The sequence below is a fragment of the Lathyrus oleraceus genome, chromosome 5 (assembly GCF_024323335.1).
Source record: "Lathyrus oleraceus cultivar Zhongwan6 chromosome 5, CAAS_Psat_ZW6_1.0, whole genome shotgun sequence".
In the NCBI taxonomy this organism is placed as follows: domain Eukaryota; kingdom Viridiplantae; phylum Streptophyta; class Magnoliopsida; order Fabales; family Fabaceae; genus Lathyrus; species Lathyrus oleraceus.
In genome coordinates, this window is record NC_066583.1 from 215,724,962 (window position 1) to 215,747,327 (window position 22,366).

General features: G+C 38.8%; 1 protein-coding gene and 1 non-coding gene across 2 annotated transcripts; both read left to right on the forward strand.

Moving 5' to 3' along the window:
• Nucleotides 1-10,099: 10,099 nt before the first annotated feature.
• Nucleotides 10,100-10,729, forward strand: LOC127079793 (proline-rich receptor-like protein kinase PERK10). The gene has a single exon (XM_051020159.1). The coding sequence runs from the start codon at nt 10,100-10,102 to the stop codon at nt 10,727-10,729; it is 630 nt and encodes a 209-aa protein (XP_050876116.1).
• An 11,131-nt stretch (nt 10,730-21,860) lies between these two features.
• LOC127088919 (small nucleolar RNA R71) lies at nt 21,861-21,967 on the forward strand. Its single transcript, XR_007790722.1, has one exon. It is a non-coding gene; the product is annotated as a small nucleolar RNA R71 (small nucleolar RNA).
• The last annotated feature ends 399 nt before the right edge of the window (nt 21,968-22,366 follow it).

Here is a 22,366-nt window from a genome sequence, read left to right on the forward strand (position 1 = left end):
GCCAATCGCTGGACTTACATCAGACTCCGAACCAACAAACACCCACGCAGGAAACCAACTGCCAATCGTTGGACTTATGTCAGACTCCAACAAAGAAACCGGAAACCGAATGCCAATCGCTGGACTTACATCGGACTCCAACCAGAAAAGGAGAAACAACTCACACAAACAAAACAAAAGGGTGCCCGGAGAGATCAACTCATCTCGTGCCTACGTACCTCATCTGGTATGAGGATCAAGGCGACGTAGTTCCCCTACGCAGGGAATAAGGACTAGCCTAACCAGATACAAAGGGAGACACAACTAGGGAGACTACGACTCGAGCCTAGATGTTATCATGCATATCATCCCTAAGTTAAGGTTGCTATCTAACTTGCACAGGGAGCAAGCTATCCTAAACAGCACAGGCAAAGCAAACAATCACGCAAATAGCACACACTATATACACACAAAGCGGGCTCACACAAGGGTTAGGCTGTGAAACACAAGCCATCTGGAATCGGGTGATGTTAGCTCTTAACCTTAACATTGAGAGTTAAGGTGAAGCAGATGAAATGGGAAGTGAAGATAAGACTTCACAGCTCTTATCCCTGGCCTGGGAGAGCTTCAAACAAAAGAATGTGTGGGTTCAGAAAGTGGGAACCCTTCTACACATATGACTGACACAACTGTACAATGATCTTGGGTTAATATCCACAATGCATCAACACAAGGTGTGTGAGCAAAGGGATGACTCAACAGAGTAGCAGGAGATGGATTGCACATCTCTTGTATCTGCCAATTGCCTTATCAAAGGTCTTTTCCTGCTTGGGGACAAAAATAAACAAACACAAGCATTGCCTCTTAAGGAGGACTTCAGACAGGTGCCTGACCAAATAACAGGCCAGGTCTTCCAGACTACATGGAGTTAGAGACATTATACCTCAATGCTCAAGCTATCAAGAAAAGCGAAAGCAAGTTCACAAAGGAACTATAGCAACTAAGGTACCTGAAAACAATCCAACACAATCAGTATACAATTCAAACAAAAGTCAAACAGACAATGGTCAACAGTTAACTGTACACAGTCAAACAACAATCAAGCAAAGCAATGCACAAAGGTGCAAGCCACAAGGCCTAAGTACAAGTCTCAAAGCATACAAAACAAACTCAAGGTTAGTCATAAACAAGCAATGGACCAACTCCAATTGAGTGCACATCATCAAGTATAAGCAATTGTGCTCTTTGACCTGAAACAAAGCTCAAACATTAAGCACTAACCACTAGGACAAGGCCTAGGGTCAAAATGGGAGCAATAAACAAAAACAGAACATGAAAATTATCAAGAATCAAGATTAATCAGTTAGGAACAAAATCCAAAAGATCTCACATTCATATCATGCACCAATTTTATTTCATAAAGCATTTAGTACAAAGCATGTAAATTGAAAGCTCATAGAACCAAACAGAATGAATCAATCCATATCAACTCAAAAACAATTCAATAAATCCCAAGAAAAATCATGGCTAAACAGAATTCACCATAGGATCATCACACCAAAATTCAAGTTATTTGGATAAGTGGAAGCATGTCAAATAAAATCCATAAGGCAAGGCAAGGCAAAACAAGCTTAAAGGAAGCACAAATTCATGCATCAACTTCACACAAGCATAAAACAGAATCCAAACATGATATGGACATCAAACCAAATCCATGGCAAACTTCAAGGTGTCTAGAATACATGTGCAAAATTTCAGGTCCATCCAATAAACATCAAGAATTTCACAAATCATAGAAGTTCATGACTCTCAAAAAGTCCACAAATGACCAATCAACAAAGAAATCTCAAACAAATTGGAAATGCACTCAAAAATTCTACAAAAACTCATGATCAAACTTAACATCCAGAAGAATCAACATGCAGAAAAATCAGATTAATTGAAGTTCATATGGCATGGCAAATAAATTCCATAAGTCAAGCAAGCAAAGGTGTGACACAAATTGTCACACCTACCTTCAACATATCATATCTCACAAACCAGAAATGCAAAAATTGCAAACTCAATGCCAAAATGTTCCTTAGGATGTCTACTTTAAGCATGCAAAATGTCAAGAGTGTTGGATAAAAGCTCATCATTTCACAATCAAAATGGCATGGAAAGTACAAGCTAGCACATGTATATACATTCCCTAGGCAAAATAAAAATCCACATGTGCACAATTTCTGGAAAAAATATCAGAAAATAGTAGAGATCATGATGAACATTGTGCAAAAAATCTCACATCAATTGGATCATTATTCATGAAAATATGGATTTTTGAATGAAGGAAAAAATTAAAAATGCAATGAACAATGGTACATGAACATGGATGGATGAATGAGCTAAAATGCCAAAAGCAAAAATGGAGTTGCCTTGGACCAGGATCGAACCGTGTTGGTTTTTGAATGGAGCGCCCTCACAATGAAACGCCGCGTTTCATTAAAGGTGAGGTGGCAAGGAGAAACGCTCGTGACCAATCAAATGGACACGCTGGCTCTATGCAGCTAATGCATGAGCGCTAACAAGAAAACTCATGCAGCAAGGGCGAATGAAGATCAAACACGCATTCTGGAATGAAAACCTAATTTGTTCATCGCGTTCATCATCAAAATTCCAAGTCAAGAACAAATGTCACCAAAATCAACAAACAATACACCAATAGCTTCGTCTTAGCATGCACATCAACAATCTAAGATCCATTAAACCTAATTCGTGCTAACATGTCTGGATCGAACAAAAGAAGATTCACATCTCAAACTTAAAATCAACATAACTTTCACAATTCTTGATGAAAATCAATGCCACAAAGCTCAGAATACTCATGGATACAAAAAGCATAGCATAATTTCAACAATTGCAAGGATCGAATTCTAACCTTCAAAGAATTGCAGAACTGGAATCGTGTTTTTCAGGCTTTGGAAAGTTGAAATAGAAGTTCTTTAATGCTCAGGTAGATGAATGGATGAAGGAATGTTGCTCAATTGTCCTTGATGATGCTCAAATTTCCAGCTGCCATGGATGATGCTAGCTTCAACAGTTCTTGATTCAGCTTCGAAAATGATGATTCCTTGCTTGCAGAAGATCCAATAGCACTTGTGGATGATGAAACAATCGCAGATACAACAAGGTTTGTGAAGATAATCAAAGAAAAGTTGAGAGGAAAAGTTTGTGAGATTTTGCAATTTTTCTAGATCTGAACCAAATGATGTGTTAATCTGTTTTTTGTTAGGATTAGTCTATATATATGATGCACTAATCATTTTCTTAATCCCAATTAGCCAAATGTGAATGATTAATGAAGATGCAAGTGTATGTGCAAATTGGTAATCCACCCTCATATGCATGGAAATAATGCTACAGTACACGAGTGCATGCTGAATTCACCTCAAAATGCTGTTTAAGACCAAATGCAAGGCAATGGAAGTGTGGAAAATGCTTAATTCTCAAAATGAACTTTTCCCTCCAAATTTCAAATTCAAACCAAGTGAAAAATGCCATATTTTTGTGATGGGAATTAATGAAATGTGATGCATGAATTGGATAGAAGAGATAAAAAGAGAAATGTTCCAAAAAGAATCACATGATTTGGCCATTTGGTTCAAAAGTTATGCCTTCTTGAACTTCAAATTCCATTGACAATGATTTGGTCATAATTTCTCAACCATACATGAGAAATTCATGTTCTTGGACTTTTTGGAAAGGTGAGAGCAAGATCTTCAACTTTCATGTTGGACAAAAGTTCATTTGAAGCATGCTTGATGATGTAAACTTGAGGAGAAGACCTTTCCATTTTTGGCAATTTCCAATTACAGGTCACTTACTATTTTTGGAAACTTTTCATCTGACCTCAAATCCTTCCTTGTTGATGTTTGAAATGTCAAATGAGACTTGTATGGACATGAATGAGGCCTCTCTAACCATTTCCCACCTTCAAATCCATGATTTCATGCACAGTTGACTTTGATTGACTTTCTAGGGTTTCAGATGAATTGTGCAATGATTGATGACTTCTGAACATCCAACCTTTGGCCAAACCACTTCAAAATGATCCCTAGGTCACATGAACACAATGGACCACCCTAGGGCTTTTCTTCCATAGGAAATGTACTTGCTTGCTTGCTTGACTGGATCTCCTGACCAGTCTTGACTGATGACTTGCACTAGGCAATGGACAATGCAATGCTATGCAGTGGACAATACAATGCTAATGACTTAGACATGAAAATGTATGTACAAAATGGGAGGTGAAAATTTGAGGTGCTACAGTTGCCCCTATTCAATCAACTGGGAACCCGAACGGATGAGAGCTACGGCTGTCAGACTTCTCGGGTAAACAGGGATTGAATACCAAGAACCGTAGAAATTTGCACTCTGCAGGGATCCAACAACGGAAACGTCCACTGGGATTTGCTGTTTATTACTGGGTATTTTGATTTTTTTTTCAAGGGTACAGCCACATCCAAACATCGAAGGACGATGAATGGGGATAGAAATCACAACTAGACGCCAACGGACGACTAGGAAAAACTCAACGTTTACCAAAACCAACAGAGAGGTAACCAGACATTAATGAATGACTGGAAGAGATACAACCGTACGTCAACGGACGACATGGGAAAAACTCAACGTTTATCAAAACCAACGGAGAGGTGAATCTACTGGGGACGACCAGGAAAAACTCGACGTTTATCGAAACCAACGGAGAGGTAACAGACATCAACGAATGACTGGGAAGACTCAACCAGACGTCAACAGACGAAAGGGAGAAGCTCGACGTTTATCGACACCAACGGAGAAGGAGATCAGACATCAACGAACGCTATTAGGATTTTCTCTAATCTTAATCCCGTTCCGACTCTGTTGGGTGACACTTATTTTTCTTTGCATATGAGGAATGCAATGGGTGGTGGTGCCATTGTGTGCTATTTGCCTCTGTTGTATAAGTGGTTTATTTCTCACTTACCGTAGACGGTCGCTTTCAAGGAGAACAAGGGATGTCTACGGTGGCCCACGAGACTTATGTCTCTCACTAATAATTATATCTTTTGGTACAACCGTGTGTATGATGGTGTGCAGATTATCGACTCTTGTGGTGAATTCTCCAATGTACCTCTTCTTGGTACATGTGGTGGGATTAACTACAACCTTGTTTTGGCACGTCGTCAACTTGGGTTCCCCCTAAAGGATAAACCCAATAACATTCTGTTAGAAGGTGTGTTCTTTCAGGAGGGTAAAGATCCCCAAGGCTTGAAAGCTAGGATGGTCCACGTCTGGCGCAAGATTCATAGGAAAGGAAGGAAGGAGCTAGGTCCGAAGAACTGTGTCGCTTGGGAGCCTTACACTGCTTGGGTTAGGAAGAGAGCTTCTGAGTATCTCATGCCTTACGAATATCCGAGACCTACACCTGTGGTTATGGTTGGGCCTTCAACCCTCCCTGACTAAGGAGTAGAGGAGTTGAGAGACGAAGACCATTCACGTGCCTACGTACCAACATATAAATAATGGATCAAAATCTCGTAGTTCGTGCTAGAAATTTCAAAGTGATTATGTTTGTTTTAATAAAAATTAAGTTTGAAAGGCACAAGGGCCTAAAATGGTTTGAATGAGTTAGTTCTTGTTGGCTTTTGGAAAGTTTAAGTCAAGTATAGCTAAGTTCATTTACAAGTTTGATTTAAGAAAATAAGTTTGAAAATGCAAAGACATAAGGCCAAAGTTTCTACCTTTTGCAAAAGCGATCAAAGTTTAGAACAAAAACAGTTCAAACAAAGAAGATTTTGAAACTGGAGGGAGAGATTTTGAAATTAAAGAAATGGGGAGAAGATGAAGAGACTACCCTATATACAAAGATTTAAAAGTTTAATGTTGAAAAGATCTGACCAAATGGGAGAAATCCAAGAGATAAGTATGTCAATAGAAACCCAGAATTCCCTTGGACTTTTTAGAATCAAGCAACACACGAATTCACATTTATATAAATGTTGAAGAGCAAAGGCATCAAATAAATATGGCCTCATCCAAGCTTATCCACTTCAAAGATCTTCTTCAAAAGAACCTATGTAACAGATGAATTCCACAAGTCACAAGTTTAACATAACAGCTTAACAATGATCAATGCGGCAGATGAATCTGGAGAGGTCTAGAATGATGTATCAGATGAATTCAAACTTGCAAGTTCTTAGTTCTTCAACAAATTGGCATTGGCCAAGTCCATTAGCAAAGGAATGTTTCCTAAGTTCTAAGTCCAATTGGGCAAGATCAAACCAACAGTCCACTCTAAAATCTTTTAGGGTTTTTTTATTATTATATGCATTGATGGTCAAAGACCAATCAAAAAAACAAAGCAACAAAGTATATCACAAAATATGGTCCAAGTGGACAAAGTGAAAAATTGCATAAACATGAACAATTAGAATGATATCTACAATGACAAATGATAATAGAACAATAAAAGTAAATTGTATTAAAAATAAAAGCTTGAAAGTAAAAGTTAGTGGTTAGTAAGTTAATAGTTAGTTTTTTTTTTTGCTTTTTTGATTTCAAGACATTCTTTGGTGAACACTCAATCCAATTGCCACAAGCATGGATCCTTGAACCAAAACATCTTCCAAAGAAAGGAAAGAAGGCCAATTTTCCACATAATACCATGAAAGGGGGGAGACATACAATCTCACTAACTAGAATGCTTATGCCTTTTGTGTCACAAATTTAACGCTATGTTAAGCAATCATAATTGGACTTATGTATAAGTCACAACTATTTGAGACCGGGCAATAAACTTTTGGTGTTAATGCATGTTTGAGACATAGTATTAAGAACTATGCTCATTAAACATACCACACACAAAAATATGCAAAAGGTGTGGCCTAATCTCATCCATACTCATGTTAATCTTTCAATCAACTAGAATTAGGATTTTGAGATGTCATTGGCCAATTAAAATGAATGGATGAAGAAGGGGAATTAGTTGAAGAGGGAAAGGGATGAATGAGATCACAAATTGGTCAAAGGAGGACTTTTACCAAATTAATATTATTCATTCATTTTGGGAGATGGAATGTACATTCCATCAATCCCCTAAATCCAATAATATTAACTTGACAAAGTCAAATCAACCTTGACCAAGGCCCAACAACAAATGAGAAACTCAAATAAGTCAATACAAATGGTCAACACAATTAAAATGACATTTATTCAATTAAAAATATTAAAATAATGCATTAAATTCAAATATGTTTTGTCCAAATCCTAAAATCACATTAAAATACCAAACAAATGGTCATGTGATTTATCATAGGTCAAACAAGGTCAAAGGACCTTGGATAAAACATTTCATAGTTTATGGACACTTAAAAATATTTTTAAACAATTAAAAACAAATGAAAAATCAATTAATTCATGAAAAATATTAATAATAATCCAAAAAATAATTTGAATTCAGAATATGAAATAAATAAAAATTTGGAAATTTTTAGTGAAAGTCTCATATTTTTTGGATCAATATTAAATTTATTATGAATTATTGAAGAAAATGGAATTAAATTGAAAATCAAAAAAATGCTAAAATACGTGGACCATCAGATCTCCCTCATTAATTGAGGTGGCAGATCTGATGATCCACAACGCGCATTCCACCAACACGTGAGTTAACTGCGCTGCAAACATGTTAATCAAAAGGAACGGCTGAGATTATAACATGAGAAATGGATCACACGGTTTAGACCAAAGCCAACTCATCACCGGAGCCAGAGCTCCGGTTTTCTTCTCCAGCGAGCTTCGTCGTACTGGTCATCATGAACATCACCAAATCTTCAAACAGGGACATGATTTTAAAGAGAAAACATCACTGAGCACGAATATCACCTCCATTTCTTCCAATTCCAACTATATTGAGAGATATGTGGAATTGAAAAATGAGGTTCATGATCTGAGTTGCTTCGATTTAGCCTCAAAGAAACTCAAACACCTTGCCTATATTTGTAGGACTTCAACCAACACGATAATCAGGATAATTGAGCAAGAAACAAGGAGAATCGAAGAGATCAAATTTTCTGCAAATTACCTTCAATGGAGGTCTGAGCTTGCTAGATCTTGATCTGAATCGTGCTTGGCTTCACTTCAATTGCTTGAAGAAGAGGAAAGGAAAGGCTTAGAATCAATGGACTCCTAGAGAATTGAATTCCAAAATAGTGGAGATTCAAGCTCAAATTCAACTGAAATTTTCAGGTTTATCCTCTTAATATGAAGGGTTTTCTATGGGGATTCAAAGTTGGCACAAGGTGTCTGATAATTCTGAGCATAAGCAATTGTATTTATGGGGGAATTGGATGATATTTGCACACTCACTTTCACTTTCCAAAATTGGAAAATGATGAAAGCATGGTGCATGGGCGCGCATAGGCCCATGAAATGATTGTTTTAAAGTCCAAAATGAAGTTCAGATGCATTGGAGATGGATTGGATTGCAAGGCAAGTGTGCATTGTTGTTTGAAGTTTGATCCATGACACATGATACCAGCCTGTTTAAGCCATGTGCAGCCTATGCATTTCTCATCCAAAATGCACGAACTTTAGCTCTTTGGAAAGGTAAGATCAAGAGGAGCAAGTTTGATGTTGAACACTTTTTCATTTGGAGCTTGGAACTTGGATATATTTGAGGTGGAAATTTTGAAAAATTTGAGATATGAAAATTTTAAAAAGTGTCAAGCCACATGTCTCAACATTCCACCTTGCTTAACTTTTTATGGGAGCTTCAAATGCGAAAAGTGTCTTCATAAAAGTTGTATATCTCTCAAAGGACTTCAAAATTGTCACCAATTTCATGTCATTTGGATTTGAAATGATAGAGTTATGCATTTTTGAAGTTTGGCAAAATCACTTGATCAATAGTATAAGTCAAAAGTGACCTATAATGTAGCCTCATATCACATGTGCAAAGAAGTTGAATTAGTTCCCACTCCAAACATCAAACTTGAAGAAGACATATTTAATTTGATTGTGCAACTTGGAAATCTTTCATCTCATAAAAATTGAGCAAGTTATGGCCTTGGGAAGTTGACTTTCAAATTAGGGTTTAGACAAAATGACCTATAATGTTTCAACATAGAAAAGGATTTTCCAAGAAAAACTAGCTCTAAGTATCAACATGAAAGTTGTTTGGAATGTCATTTATTGTAAGTTTTCTCTTGGAATTTATTTTCATATGGTGAAAATTGTAGGAGATAGGGTCTACGAAGACCTAGTTTTGATCAGATGAATTCATATGGCCAACCACCATCAACCAACTTGCTAATTTCCAATTCTCTTGACTTTCTTGGGTCATGGTAGATCATATATGCATAAGATGATTAAATTTTAAGTGTCCCTTGATAAATTTGATCAATTGGTGAGATAGCTTGTTGGAGAAGTTACTTAAGATACCCAGTCAAACTAGGGTTTCCAAGGCAAATCACCCTCAAACTCTTGAAGAAAACTTGATCAATATAACATGTAGAAGTAATTGGGACTCATATATGATGCTTATAACCATTTTTGAATCAATTCTTGGTTGTGCTCTTTGTTCATGAGGGTCTCAAACCCTAGATAATATCAATGAATCAAGGAGATCATACCCCTATCTACAAAAGAGATAGATAGATACAAAGACATATTTTTGGTTTTTTGGTTAGTAAAATGATAAAATACAAGTATGATATAATCACAAAGTGCTTGGTAATTTCCCCCAACACAAACCCAATGAAGAGGGGTATGGAGGACGCCAAGGTATGATCCAATGCTTATGTTTATGATGAAATGCATGAGGAATCTTAGGGTCAAAATTGGGGTCTTACAAACTGGAAGACCTCTGAATTCTCGAAATCTGGAGAGTATGGGGATAATTGAGCAGGTTAGAGCTAAACCAACTCTAGACACTTCCTAGGAAGCACTGAAGGACCAAAGGAAGATCCCCAACAGTCTCTATCTGTTCTCCAAGATTGACCCTCCATAAGTGGTAGCTTACTATCTGCAAGATCTTGCAAACCAAGGGGTGGACATTTATGAGTTCTCAGTGGTCTGGCTACCTGAGCATCCACCAAACTTCATGAAGAGGATGCGAGAGCCCTATGAGAATTCCAAGAAGGCAAAGAAGGCAAAGTTGGGAGAAACCTCTGGGTCAAAACCTCCAGTTCCTCTGGCTAATTCTCCAAGTAAGTCTATGCCTCCTTCTCGCTCTATTAAATTAAAGCATGTTGCTTCTTCTCTCCCTCAAAACACTCCCATTTACACCCCATTAGAAACACCTCCCTCAACACCCAAAACTTCTAACCCACCATCCCACAAATTCAATCTCGCAACCACTACCCTACCCGTTTCTGAAGCAGAAATGCTGAACAAAACCACCTCACCATCATCTTCCTCACCTTCATCCCCACCATACTATATTCTCTCATTAGACAATGAAACATTTGTCCCCCAATCTCCCATTCTAGCTCAACTTCAAGCACGTGCTCTGGCCTCACAACAACCATCAAAACTTGAACCTGAACCTGAAGTCACCTCTCCACCCCCTGAACAAAAAAATCCACCTCCATCTGATCAACCTCAAACACCGACCCCTGAACAACAAACTAATCCCCCTCCTGAACAACCAGTACCCTCACCATCTGAACATCAACCAAATCCACAACCTGAACAAACAACACCGCCGCCCTCTAATATTCCTCGCCACTAACCTCTGATGCCATCATCACTCCCATTCAGGATCCCGTTGACACCAATCCATCTCCACCATCCTCCCCAGTGATGCGTGCTTTTCGCAAGTATACGAACGCGTCAAAGTAATATAAAAGATTGTCGAATCCACAGAGACCAAGTGTTAATCTAGCGTTATCTATTATTATGGTGTTTATCTAAGGTAATAAAAATAGGGGTTTTTAGAGTTTGCAATGAAATCTAAAGTATTAAATTAAATTCAATTAATAAAGACAGGTTCGAATGTAATTCACATAGTCAATTAATAATCCAAGTACTTGCTAATAGAATTACTAATGGGCAGTGTTTCCTACTTTGAAAAGAACCAATTTAACAGGAACTGTCGCTTTCGCGTATTCAGAACCGAGTTGTACTCCCTAATCAAACCCTCTTATTGTCACTTATAAAAAGGCGCGCATTGCGTTAGAGTAGTAAACCTATTTTTAAGAAATATAGTATCTTGACTAAGTTGAAAAGTACTTTAACGTGGATTTATTAACCAAAAGAGATTCTCACGAACCAAACTCTAAACTTATAAACGCGTCCGAAAATAGTTTTAAAATCACTTTTCTTCTTAAGTTAAAAACTCCTAATGAACTAAACAAAGCGCTTTCGCTGTTTTTGAAATAGTTAAAAATAACTAAGTTTAAAAAGACGTTGGACAACTTTCGATCTTACCCAACGGAAATTAAGTGCGGGAAAACTTAGGTTGAAAGTCAAAATAGCCCTTAAGTATTTCTACGAACAATTGTACGGATTATCGGTTCAATTACGATCCTTACATTCTAACCTTTATAGATTTAGTTAGACATGGTAAAGTAAAGGTGCATTTTAATTTAAATAAAAGTAGTGCGAGTTGTGAAAGTAAATAAAAGTAGTGCGAGTGCGGAAAGTAAATAAAAGTAATGCGAGTGCGGGAAATAAATAAAATAAAGACAGTGCGGGAAATAAATAAAAGTAAAGTGAGCGCGGGAAATAAATAAGTAAAGTGCGAGTGCGGGAAATAAATAAAGTAAAGCGAGTGTGGGAAAATAAAATAGATAAAGGTAAATCAATAGAAACCTGCTCCAATCGGAGGATTGAATAAAATGCGAAACGGAAATGAAAATGGCGGCAGGACTAACTTCCTTTCAAAGTGCTCCAAACTCGATTACAGACTCGATCACAGACTTGATTACGCAATTGTGGTAACACCCCAATGCGAAGCGATTACCACTTTTAAAATACTGAATATATGCCTAAGTGAAACTAAGTTTGCTCTATGTTTGGATGATTAAACAAATGAAAACGAGTCTGTATTTATAGGCAAGGAAAATAATGGAAATGACAAGGATGCCCTTCAGTTTGAAATTGGGAGGGAAAAGTTTTCTTCTTGTGGCGCTCGCCACAAGGGCAATTTGTGGCGCCCAAGTAGAGATAGTGGGGAACGTGGCAATTGAGGGAAGTTGAGTTGTGACACGTCATGGTTGGGCCTATGGCGCCAACCACAGTGGGAGCCACAAGTGCAAAATGCTGAATTTTAGTATTTTTAGCTCATTTTCACTCCTTTTCTCGATCGGGGCTCTGATTAGACTGAAAACCTGAAAACGAAGAGAAACATACTAATAACATAACAAAATAACAATAAAACAACTAAAATGCATGCGAAATCGAAGTCGAAAATACGGTGAATTTCAGTGTCATCAAATTCTCCCACACTTAAACCCTTGCTTGTCCTCAAGAAAAACACTAAAAAGTTCATAAAAGAAAAATTGGTGTTAACGAGTGCTTCGGGCTGAAAAGGTTTCTAAGTTCAAGTCGAGATGCAGTGATAGGTACTAACTGAGTGAACTAAGGGTATCATGATGACACTTATCCGCAAACACGGACACAAACTCGATTCCTATATTAACCAACCCATATTATCCCACAATACCTAGGCCTGCCTCTTCATTTCTTTTTGTGTCCTTTTCATTCAGGCACAATCACATTAAGCCTGTTATTCGTACATGCTTCATAGCAGAGTGACCTGTTAGTGATTATGATCAAACATGGGGTTCTTGGCACATAAATTTGTGTAAACCCTTTTATTTGACCCAACTGCAGTTATGGAGGATCGGATTGTAATCCGCCCTACCGAGTTCAGCGCCAGATACCTCTGAACCAACTAACAACGGGTGAGTTTTTTCTTTTTTTTTTCTTTTTTTTTTTTGTAGATTTTTACAACCTTCTTGGTTTAAATGACTTTGTGAGGGTCACCTATACCGGAGTTGCCTTTTTTCTTTATTTTATTTATTTCACTAGATCATTCACTTATGTTCATCGGTCCCCTACGTAGAGGATGCGTAGGTCGGAACTGATTGCTGGAATAAACTACTGAGGACTTATACTGAAATGATGATTAAGGCCATGGTATATGGGATTTCGGGAGTGATTCCTATATTCATGAATCTATGGTGCTAAAACAATACTAAAAGTCTCCCAAGTCACCGTATCCTTACTCAAACCCGTCTTTAAAAACCCAAAAACTTTCAGAATAACATCGTTTTCTTTTGCAAAATAAATAAATTGGTAGGGCTAAAGGAAATAGGAAGATTAGACTGTACTAAAGATACACTATACTGGTGACTCGTCTGACTCATGCATTATCTACAACACTCAAACTAAAAGTAAATTGAAACAAAGTAAAAAACTAAAAAGCAAAATAAACAATCTAACTAAAAACAACAAAGAAAAATAGAAAGCGATAAAATCTCCTCCCACACTTAAATCGAAGGTTAACCCTAATGTTTCGAAATAAGATAAGGGGAGAGTCACCTGACATCCTACTACTGACCACTGGTGCCTTCGCCATCCTGAGGTGGACGACGGGATCGGCTACGACGACGGTCTCCCTGATCCATCCTGGCCTGTAAGGCATCCTGAGCAGTCCTCGCCTCTCGAAGGTTACCCAAAATGGAATCCTGAGTGACTTCTATGAGTGCAGTATGTTGACGGTGGTAGTGTTGCTGACGCGCTTGCTCGTTTGTGATCATAAGTAGGGATTGTACAATAGTCTCCTAGGAGTTATCTGTCCTCCGCTGCGATTCTTGCATGAAGCTCATGTTATCCGCCAGTTGTTGTTGAATGGTAGAGATTAGGTCATCACACCTTTTCTCTCTAGCCATGTGGTCACGCCACATCCCCTCTGTAATATAGAAGCCAGGAGCAGAACCTGCAAAAGAAGAAGATGGTGCGGTGTGTGGTGGTGATGGGTGATGGGGGGACACATGAGGTATGGGAGATCGCTCTCTCCGATCATATTCTTCATAAGTGTCGTGTCCCTCCTCATCAGGAACATTAGGAGGAAGTGGACCCAAAACAGGTGGAGCATCTAAAACATAGGTCCAATTCCTTTCATTACGTACATCAGTACGTCTAATGCACAGTAAGACAATAGATGGGATAGCTATACCATGAACCATAAGCACATAGCCTCATCCTCTCCTCAATCGGCACAGTTTCATATCTCTCAAAAATTTTAGGTTTATTGTGCGAGGAGGTAAGGGATCTAGGGTAGCTATCTCATTGTTCAGGTTAAGCGCCCGAGCAATAGACTTAAGGAGTCCTCCGAAAACAATCGGTCCCGCTTTCTTTAGAGTTAAAGCCATATGAGCGAGCATGAATGGGACCGAATTAATTCTTCTATTTGTGAGGCTTCCTTGCAAAAATAGAAGCTCTCGAGCATTGACCTTGTTTGGATGCCCGTGTTATGGATGGCCGAGGCAAGAATTCCTTCAAAAGAATTTATTGAAGTGTTTGACAATCTCTGCCAGAAGGAAAACACCTCGACCGACCAATCTGAATCCAAAGGGGCCTCACAAATAGCAGCGTCCCCATGAGGAATACCTAACAGGCCTGCTAGTTCGTCAGTACTGAATTCATACTCAACAGCAAACATTCTAAATCGGACAGTACCAACTGTGATAGTAGTGTTAGGATTGACAATATAAATTAAAGAACTTAAAAATTCAATTGTCAATCGCTCAAAGGTAGGTTCTTTGTTTGAAAAGATAGTATGCAAGCCTAAATTATCTAATAAATAAAAAATGCTATGGTAGATACCCAAAGTGTAAAGACAATTTTCATCCACATACCTTGTCGGGAGGATTTCCCGATTTTGCAATCTTTCGATAATCTTCCTTTGCCTATCTCCCGGTTTCCCTCCTCGAAGAATAAATCCATTGAACTCCATTATTTAGCTCTTGGAATGTGATGAAGAAGATGAAGATGGGTTTGTATAAAGGTGAGATTTTTATGAAATTCGACGGATGAAAATGAAAATGGAAGTTGAGAAAATGGTTTGTATGGTGTGAAAATGAGAAATGTGGGAGCTTTTGTGGGGTTCAAGGGCTTTTCCGGAAGGTGAAAAAATGGGTTTTGAAAGTTTGAAAGTATGAAAATGGTGAAAAATGAGAAATCTGCCCCGAGCTTATACAGACGCTATGGCGGGCGCCACAAGGCTAAATTCGGATGGGCTGGATTTTTGCTTTATTGGCAAGGGCTTCTCATTCTCTTTTTGGTTGGGGGGTCCGGATAGCATTTGTATTGTATTTTCCTAGTGACATAAGGCTTGCATAATTTTATAAAAAAATAGAATTTAAACATTAGACTAATAAATAAATAAACAATTAATATAATTAAACCATAATAAAAATATAAATATAATAAACAAACATAAAACATATATATATATATATATATATATATATATATATATATATATATATATATATATATATATATATAGATGTGGAAATATCAATGTGCTGACATAGTTAAGAAAATATCCCAAATGCAATGATATAAAATAAGTTAGATAAATGCGAAAAATATAAGCATAAATGAGACAAAATAAAATGAGATGGTAAAACCAAATAGTAGGGGGTTCGTCTGCCTGACTAGATCCACGAAGCATGGCTATCTCATGGCGAAGCTCGGTGATCTCATAGTATAAACAGTCAGCCTCGGTAGCGTGTGTGAGATCGGATACTCTCATCTGTAAGGTGAGGTCAGCCACCTCCTGCCTAAGCCCGGCAATCTCTCTACGACACTCTGCAATCTGGGTGCGGATGTCTGCGGTCTGCAATGATAAATTGTTAGAGAATACAGTGATCCTGGGTGAAGGCAGTGTAGGGGTATACTCAGAAATAGGTGGGCATCTCGGCTCCTCGATAGTCTCTCCCTGGCCCTCCAAAGCATAACTCCAGTTAGATGGGTCGTGAACACTGGTCATCATAGGATCAGGCAGTGTAAAATAATGAATCACATCGCTATCGATCAGTAGTCTGAACTGTCTCGGATTGAACGAGGATCTCCTCATCAACCCTCTAGTCAAGTAAAAGTCGATATCCATAGTAGTGTACCCATAGTAGGTCCTGAGATGTAACAGCTTGCGGGATAGACCTAAGGCGGTGGCAATCTGTGTGATGATCCCTCCTACATGAATGACACCTTCGGACGATCTGGCTACACTGCTGAGGCCACATAGAAGAAAGTTCCCACATGCCCCGGGGCGAGACTAGGATGCATAGAACAATAAGAATATCTTTTCCTCACTCAACAACGTCTCAACATCCGGTCTTCCAAGGAATGAGTTTGCCAGTATCATCTGGAAGTACCTAAAAGCAGGGTTGTGTATAGCCTGAGATAACTATGTAGAAGGATCCTAACTCCCTCCATCTGAGATATCACTCCAGAACTTTTCCACTTCCTTCCCCAAAAAGTATTCATCGGTGTCTCAGGGATAGCGTCAGGGGTGGTCTGGAAGCCCAACAGGTCACCGAACTCCTTCTAACTGAAAGAGTACTCGATCCCAAAAAGTATGAAAGTAGCATACCCTTCCGTTCCAGAGTAAGGGTCATAATCGAATGAATTGAGGAACTCCAATGTCAAGTTCATGTAGGTGTTGCTCAGATCGTCAGCGAACTCGTCCCAATGGAGCTGGTGGCTCAGAAATCGGATGCTTGGCTCAATGCCCAGTGCTTCTATGTAGTGCTGATCTGGATAACATGTGGGCGCCATAGGGCGCTGATAAAGAGCTATGTAGCTCTCTCTAGGCATCATCTCTATAGGCTACATGCATATCGTCAAAGTCCTGCATCCTGTAAAAGTTAGGAAAAGGGATCCTCAAAATATAAACATTTCAAATATTTAGTCTCGGTGAAAATATGAAAAAAATAAAACAAAATAAAATAAATAAATGCAAAAAAGTAAAACAAGATAAGAAAACCATGGGTTGCCGCCCAAGCAGCGCTTGTTTAACGTTATTAGCTTGACGATCGGAAGTTATACACCTGTAGTAGGGATCGGTAGATCAATCAGAGTGTGGCTTGAGTAGTCTGCTGGAATGTATCCTCCTTCGTAGAGCTTCAGTCTTTGTCCATCTACAATGAATGAACTACAGGTTTCGTTCTTGATTTCTACGGCTCCGGATCTCAGAATCTTGGATACTATGAAAGGGCCAGTCCATCTTGAGCGCAACTTCCCAAGGAAAAGTCGTAACCTAGAGTTGAACAAGAGAACATGGTCGCCTATATTGAAATCTTTCTTTACTATTCTTTTTTCATGCCAAGCTTTTGTTCTTTCTTTTTATATTTTGGCATTCTCGTAGGCAGATTGCTTGAGTTCTTCTAGTTTGTGAATGTCAAGGATACGCTTTTCACCAACGGTCAAGTAGTCTAAATTCAAAGTTTTAATGGCCCAATAGGCCTTATGCTCTAATTCGAAAGGTAAGTGACAGTATTTTCCATAGACTAGTTGGTATGGAGTTGTTCCTATAGGGGTTTTGAATGCGGTTCTATAGGCCCATAATGCTTCTTGAAGCTTCTGAGACCAAACTCTTCTAGATATTGAAACAGTTTTTTCTAGGATTTGTTTTATCTCCCGATTGGATACTTCTACTTGGCCACTAGTCTGTGGGTGGTATGGTATTGCTACTCCATGCCTAACTCCATATTTTCTTAAAAGTTTATCAAATATTCTCGATATGAAGTGTGATCCTCCATCGCTTATGACTAAACATGGTGTTCCAAATCGAGGAAATATATAGTTCTTAAATAATTTGATCACCACCCTAGTATCGTTTGTGGGTGCAGCTATAGCTTCAACCCACTTAGATACGTAGTCCACAACTACTAAGATATACTTGTTTCCTTAGGATGGTGGGAAAGGTCCTATGAAATCTATACCCCATACGTCGAAGAGTTCTACTTCTTGAATGTTTCTTAGAGGCATTTCGTCACGCCTTGAAATGTTTCCAGTGCGTTGGCATCTATCACATTTGACAATGCAAGCATGGACATCACGCCACATGGTAGGCCAGAATAGGCCAGCTTGAAGAATCTTGGCGTATGTCTTAGAGGTGCTCGTATGTCCACCATAGGGTGCAGGGTGACAATGCTCGATTATACTTTTTACCTCCTCTTCTGGAACGCAACGGCGAAAAATGCCATCTTTACCCCTTTTGAAAAGGAGCGGTTCGTCCCAATAAAAGTTTCTCACATCGTTGAAGAGCTTCTTCTTGTGGTGGTAGTCAAGATCAGGGGGTACGATATCAGCAGCTAGGTAATTAACAAAGTTTGCATACCATGGCACATTACTTAATGCTAAGGATTTCTGGAAGTGCTCATGAGGGCCTAGGCTATCGTCTTCAGTGGTTTCTAGTCTAGCTATCAATCTATCATAGGCAAAATCATCGTTTATGGGTACTAAGTCTAGTTTTAGGTGTTCTAGCCTAGAAAGGTGATCAGCTACTACATTTTCAGTGCCTTTTTTATCTCTTATATCTAAATCAAACTCTTGTAGTAACAGAATCCATCGGAGTAATCTAGGCTTGGCATATTTTTTACTTAATAGGTAACGAATGGCAGCATGATCGGTGTAAACTATAATTTTTGCTCCTACTAGATAAGATCTAAATTTGTCTATAGTAAAAACTACAGCGAGTAATTCCTTTTCAGTTGTTGTATAGTTAAGTTGGGCAGTGTCTAGGGTTCTACTGGCATAATAAATGGCATGTAATTGTTTATCTTTCCTTTGTCCTAGAACGGCTCCAACGGCATAATCACTAGCGTCGCACATTATCTCAAAAGGTTCTGACCAATCAGGGGGTTTCATAATAGGTGCTGATATTAATGCTTGCTTTAAAAGATTAAATGATTCATTACATTTTCCATCGAAAATGAATTCAACATCTTTCATTAAAAGGCCAGTTAAAGGTTTAGTTATTTTGGAGAAGTCCTTAATAAAACACTGGTAGAACCCAGCATGTCCAGGAAAACTTCGGACTTCTCTGATGGTTTTGGGTGGTTTTAGGTTCTCTATAACTTTTATCTTAGCTCTATCTACCTCTATACCTTTTTCGGAAACTATATGTTCTAAAACAATTCCTTCGGTCACCATGAAATGACACTTTTCCCAGTTTAGCACGAGGTTCACCTCTACGCATCTCTCCAGGATTTTCTCAAGGTTAGCAAGACAATTGTGAAAATCAACTCCACAAACCGAGAAATCATCCATAAACACTTCCATGGTACCATCTAGGTAATCTGCAAAGATTGACATCATGCAGCATTGGAAAGTGGCTGGGGCGTTACAGAGGCCGAATGGCATTCGTCTGTAGGCAAAAGTTCCATAAGGGCATGTAAAGGTAGTTTTTTCTTGATCTTCGGGGTGGATAGGTATTTGGAAGAATCCAGAGTATCCATCCAGATAGCAGAAGTAAGAGTGTCTAGCTAGATGCTCCAACATTTGGTCTATAAATGGTAAAGGGAAATGATCCTTCCTGGTAGCTATATTTAACTTTCTATAGTCTATGCACATCCGCCATCCTCCTTCCATCTGTTTGGCTACATGTTTGCCTTTATCGTTTTGTACGACTGTGATGCCTCCCTTTTTAGGTACTACATGCACAGGGCTCACCCACTTACTATCCGAGATCTGGTAGATTATACCTGCCTCAAGTAACTTAAGAACTTCTTTTTTAACAACACCACTCATTATAGTGTTTATTCATCTCTGATATTCTCTAGAGGGTTTTGAATCTTCTTCGAGCGAAATCCGATGCATGCATACAGATGGGCTTATACCTTTCAGGTCAGAGATATTATATCCTAAGGCTAATGGATATCTTCGTAAGATGTCTAAAAGTAGATATGTTTCCTCTTGGATCAAGGTAGCACTGACTATAACTGGACGGTTCATCTCTTCGTCGAGGAACTCATATCTCAGGTTCTTAGGCAGTTCCTTAAGTTCTAAGGTTGGTTTCTTAGGGCATGGCATAGGATCTGGGGTAAGGGATAAACATTCTTAAAGGTTATGATCGATGTAGGGTTTCCTAAAGTCATCATCTTCCAGTATGAGAGTTGATGGTAATTTAATTGTTTTTATGATTTCTTCTTGTTCTAATTCCCTAACGCATTCATCAATGATATCTAAGGCATAACATGCGTCTCCCATCACAGGTGCCATAAGAAATTTCGAAAGTATAAATTCTATTTTCTCGTCACCTACCTCAAAGTTCACTTTCCTCTCTTGACATCTATTATGGCTCATGCAGTTGATAAGAATGGTCTACCTAGAAGGATTGGTATATCATTATCCTCTTTGATGTCCATGACAACAAAATCAGTAGGGATAAATAACTGTCCTATCCTAACAGGGACATCTTCTAAAATGCCTATTGGATACTTAACAGATCTATCGGCTAACTGAAGTGACATCTTAGTAGGTTGTAATTCTCCTAAGTTTAACCTCTCACAAACTGCTAAAGGCATTAAGCTCGCACTAACTCCTAAGTCTAGAAACGCTTTTTCGATGACATGACTACCCAAAAGACAAGGAATGGAGAAACTTCCAGGACCTTTATCCTTTTTGGCTAATTTATTCTCGGAAATAGAATTGCATTCCAAGGGCTTCGGATCGTCAAGTATACGTTTGTTGGTAAGGATGTCTTTGAGAAACTTTGCATAAGAAGGTATTTGGGTGATGGCTTCTATTAAAGGGATTTCTACGTGAAGTTTTTCTATAACATTAATACATTTCTGATACTGGTTATTGATCTGGGTTTGTTTGAGTCTTTGCGGATATGGTATAGGTGGTTTATATGGCGGGATGGTACGTAAGTTTTATCTTTAGGTTCTTCTCCTTTTTCTTGACTTTCCTGGTTTTCAGATTCCACTGGTTCCTTTACTTTGTTTGTGGGTTCGGTATATTCCTTAGAAGTTTTGGGTTCACTCAATCTTGGGTTTGGTGGCTCATCATAAGCGTTCCCACTTCATAAGGTAATGGCATTGGCTTACCCTCTCGGATTCTGTTGAGGTTGTCCAGGGAACTGTCCTCCAGGTGTGGTTTGGGGGGCTTGGTTTAAAGCTACCTGAGAGATCTGGGTTTCAAGCATCTTGGTGTGAGTAACTATTTGGTCAACCTTGGTTCCTAACTGGGTAATCAGTTCATTAACGTGAATGTTCTGGTTCATGAACTCTTTGTTTTGTTGGGTTTGAGCAAGTGATAAAATTTTCCATAATTTTCTCAAGGCTCGGCTTTGGTGGTACAGGTTGCATAGGTTGATTTGGTATTGGGGCTTGGTAACCTGATTGTCTCAGAGGTGCATTATTTGGATTAGGTTATTGTTCTTAGAGGAGAAGTTCGGGTGATTCCTCCATCCAGGTTTATAGGTATTCGAGTATGGGTTCCCTTGGGTGTAGTTCACTTGCTCAGAGTGGGTTTCATTTAATAGACTGCATTCTGCAGATTGGTGTCCTTGGGTTCCACATATCTCACAATCCGACGAAACTGCGGCTGCAGTATTCGAGTTTATGCACATATGCTCGACCTTGAGGGCTAATGCGTCCATTTTAGCTTGCATCATGTCTATAGAGCTTACTTCATGTACTCCTCCTTGGGCTTCCTTCTTCTCAACTGTCGCTCGTTCGACTCCCCATGATTGATGGTTTTGAGCCATATCTTCAATGAGGGCACTAGCTTCAGGATAAGGTTTACTCATGAGTGCACCGCCTGTGGCAGCGTCGATGGTCATCTTAGTGTTATAGTGAAGTCCATTATAGAAGGTCTGAATGATTAACCAATTTTCTAAACCATGATGTGGGCATGCTCTTAACAGCTCCTTATATCTCTCCCAAGCTTCCAACAACGATTCTCCTTGGTTCTGGGTAAATTTGGTTATGTGGTTTCGAAGAACGGCGGTCTTACTTGGGGGAAAGTATCTAGCAAGGAATACTCTTCTAAGGTTATCCAAGTCGTAATGGAATTGGGTGGAAGGGAATCTAACCATGACAGGGCTTTATCTATGAGGGAAAAAGGGAATAATCTTAAAAGGATTGCCTCAGGAGAAGCTCCATTGGTTTTAAAAGTGTCTACTAATTGGAGAAATATTTTTAATTGTTAATTTGGGTTCTCAGTAGCGAGACGTGCGAATTGTCTCTATTGCACTAGTTGCAACAGGGAGGGTTTAAGTTTGAAGTTATTAGCTGGGATGGTTGGGTTTACTATACTAGAACTAGGTTCCTCGTTGGATGGTTGGGCGAAATCCTGAAGAGGTCTTTGGTGTTGATCTTCGGCCATAGCTCTCCCAATTCTA

Excerpts from the sequence above, each read along its gene's own strand:
- LOC127079793 (XM_051020159.1), top strand. The coding sequence starts at position 10,100 with ATGAAGAGGATGCGAGAGCCCTATGAGAATTCCAAGAAGGCAAAGAAG.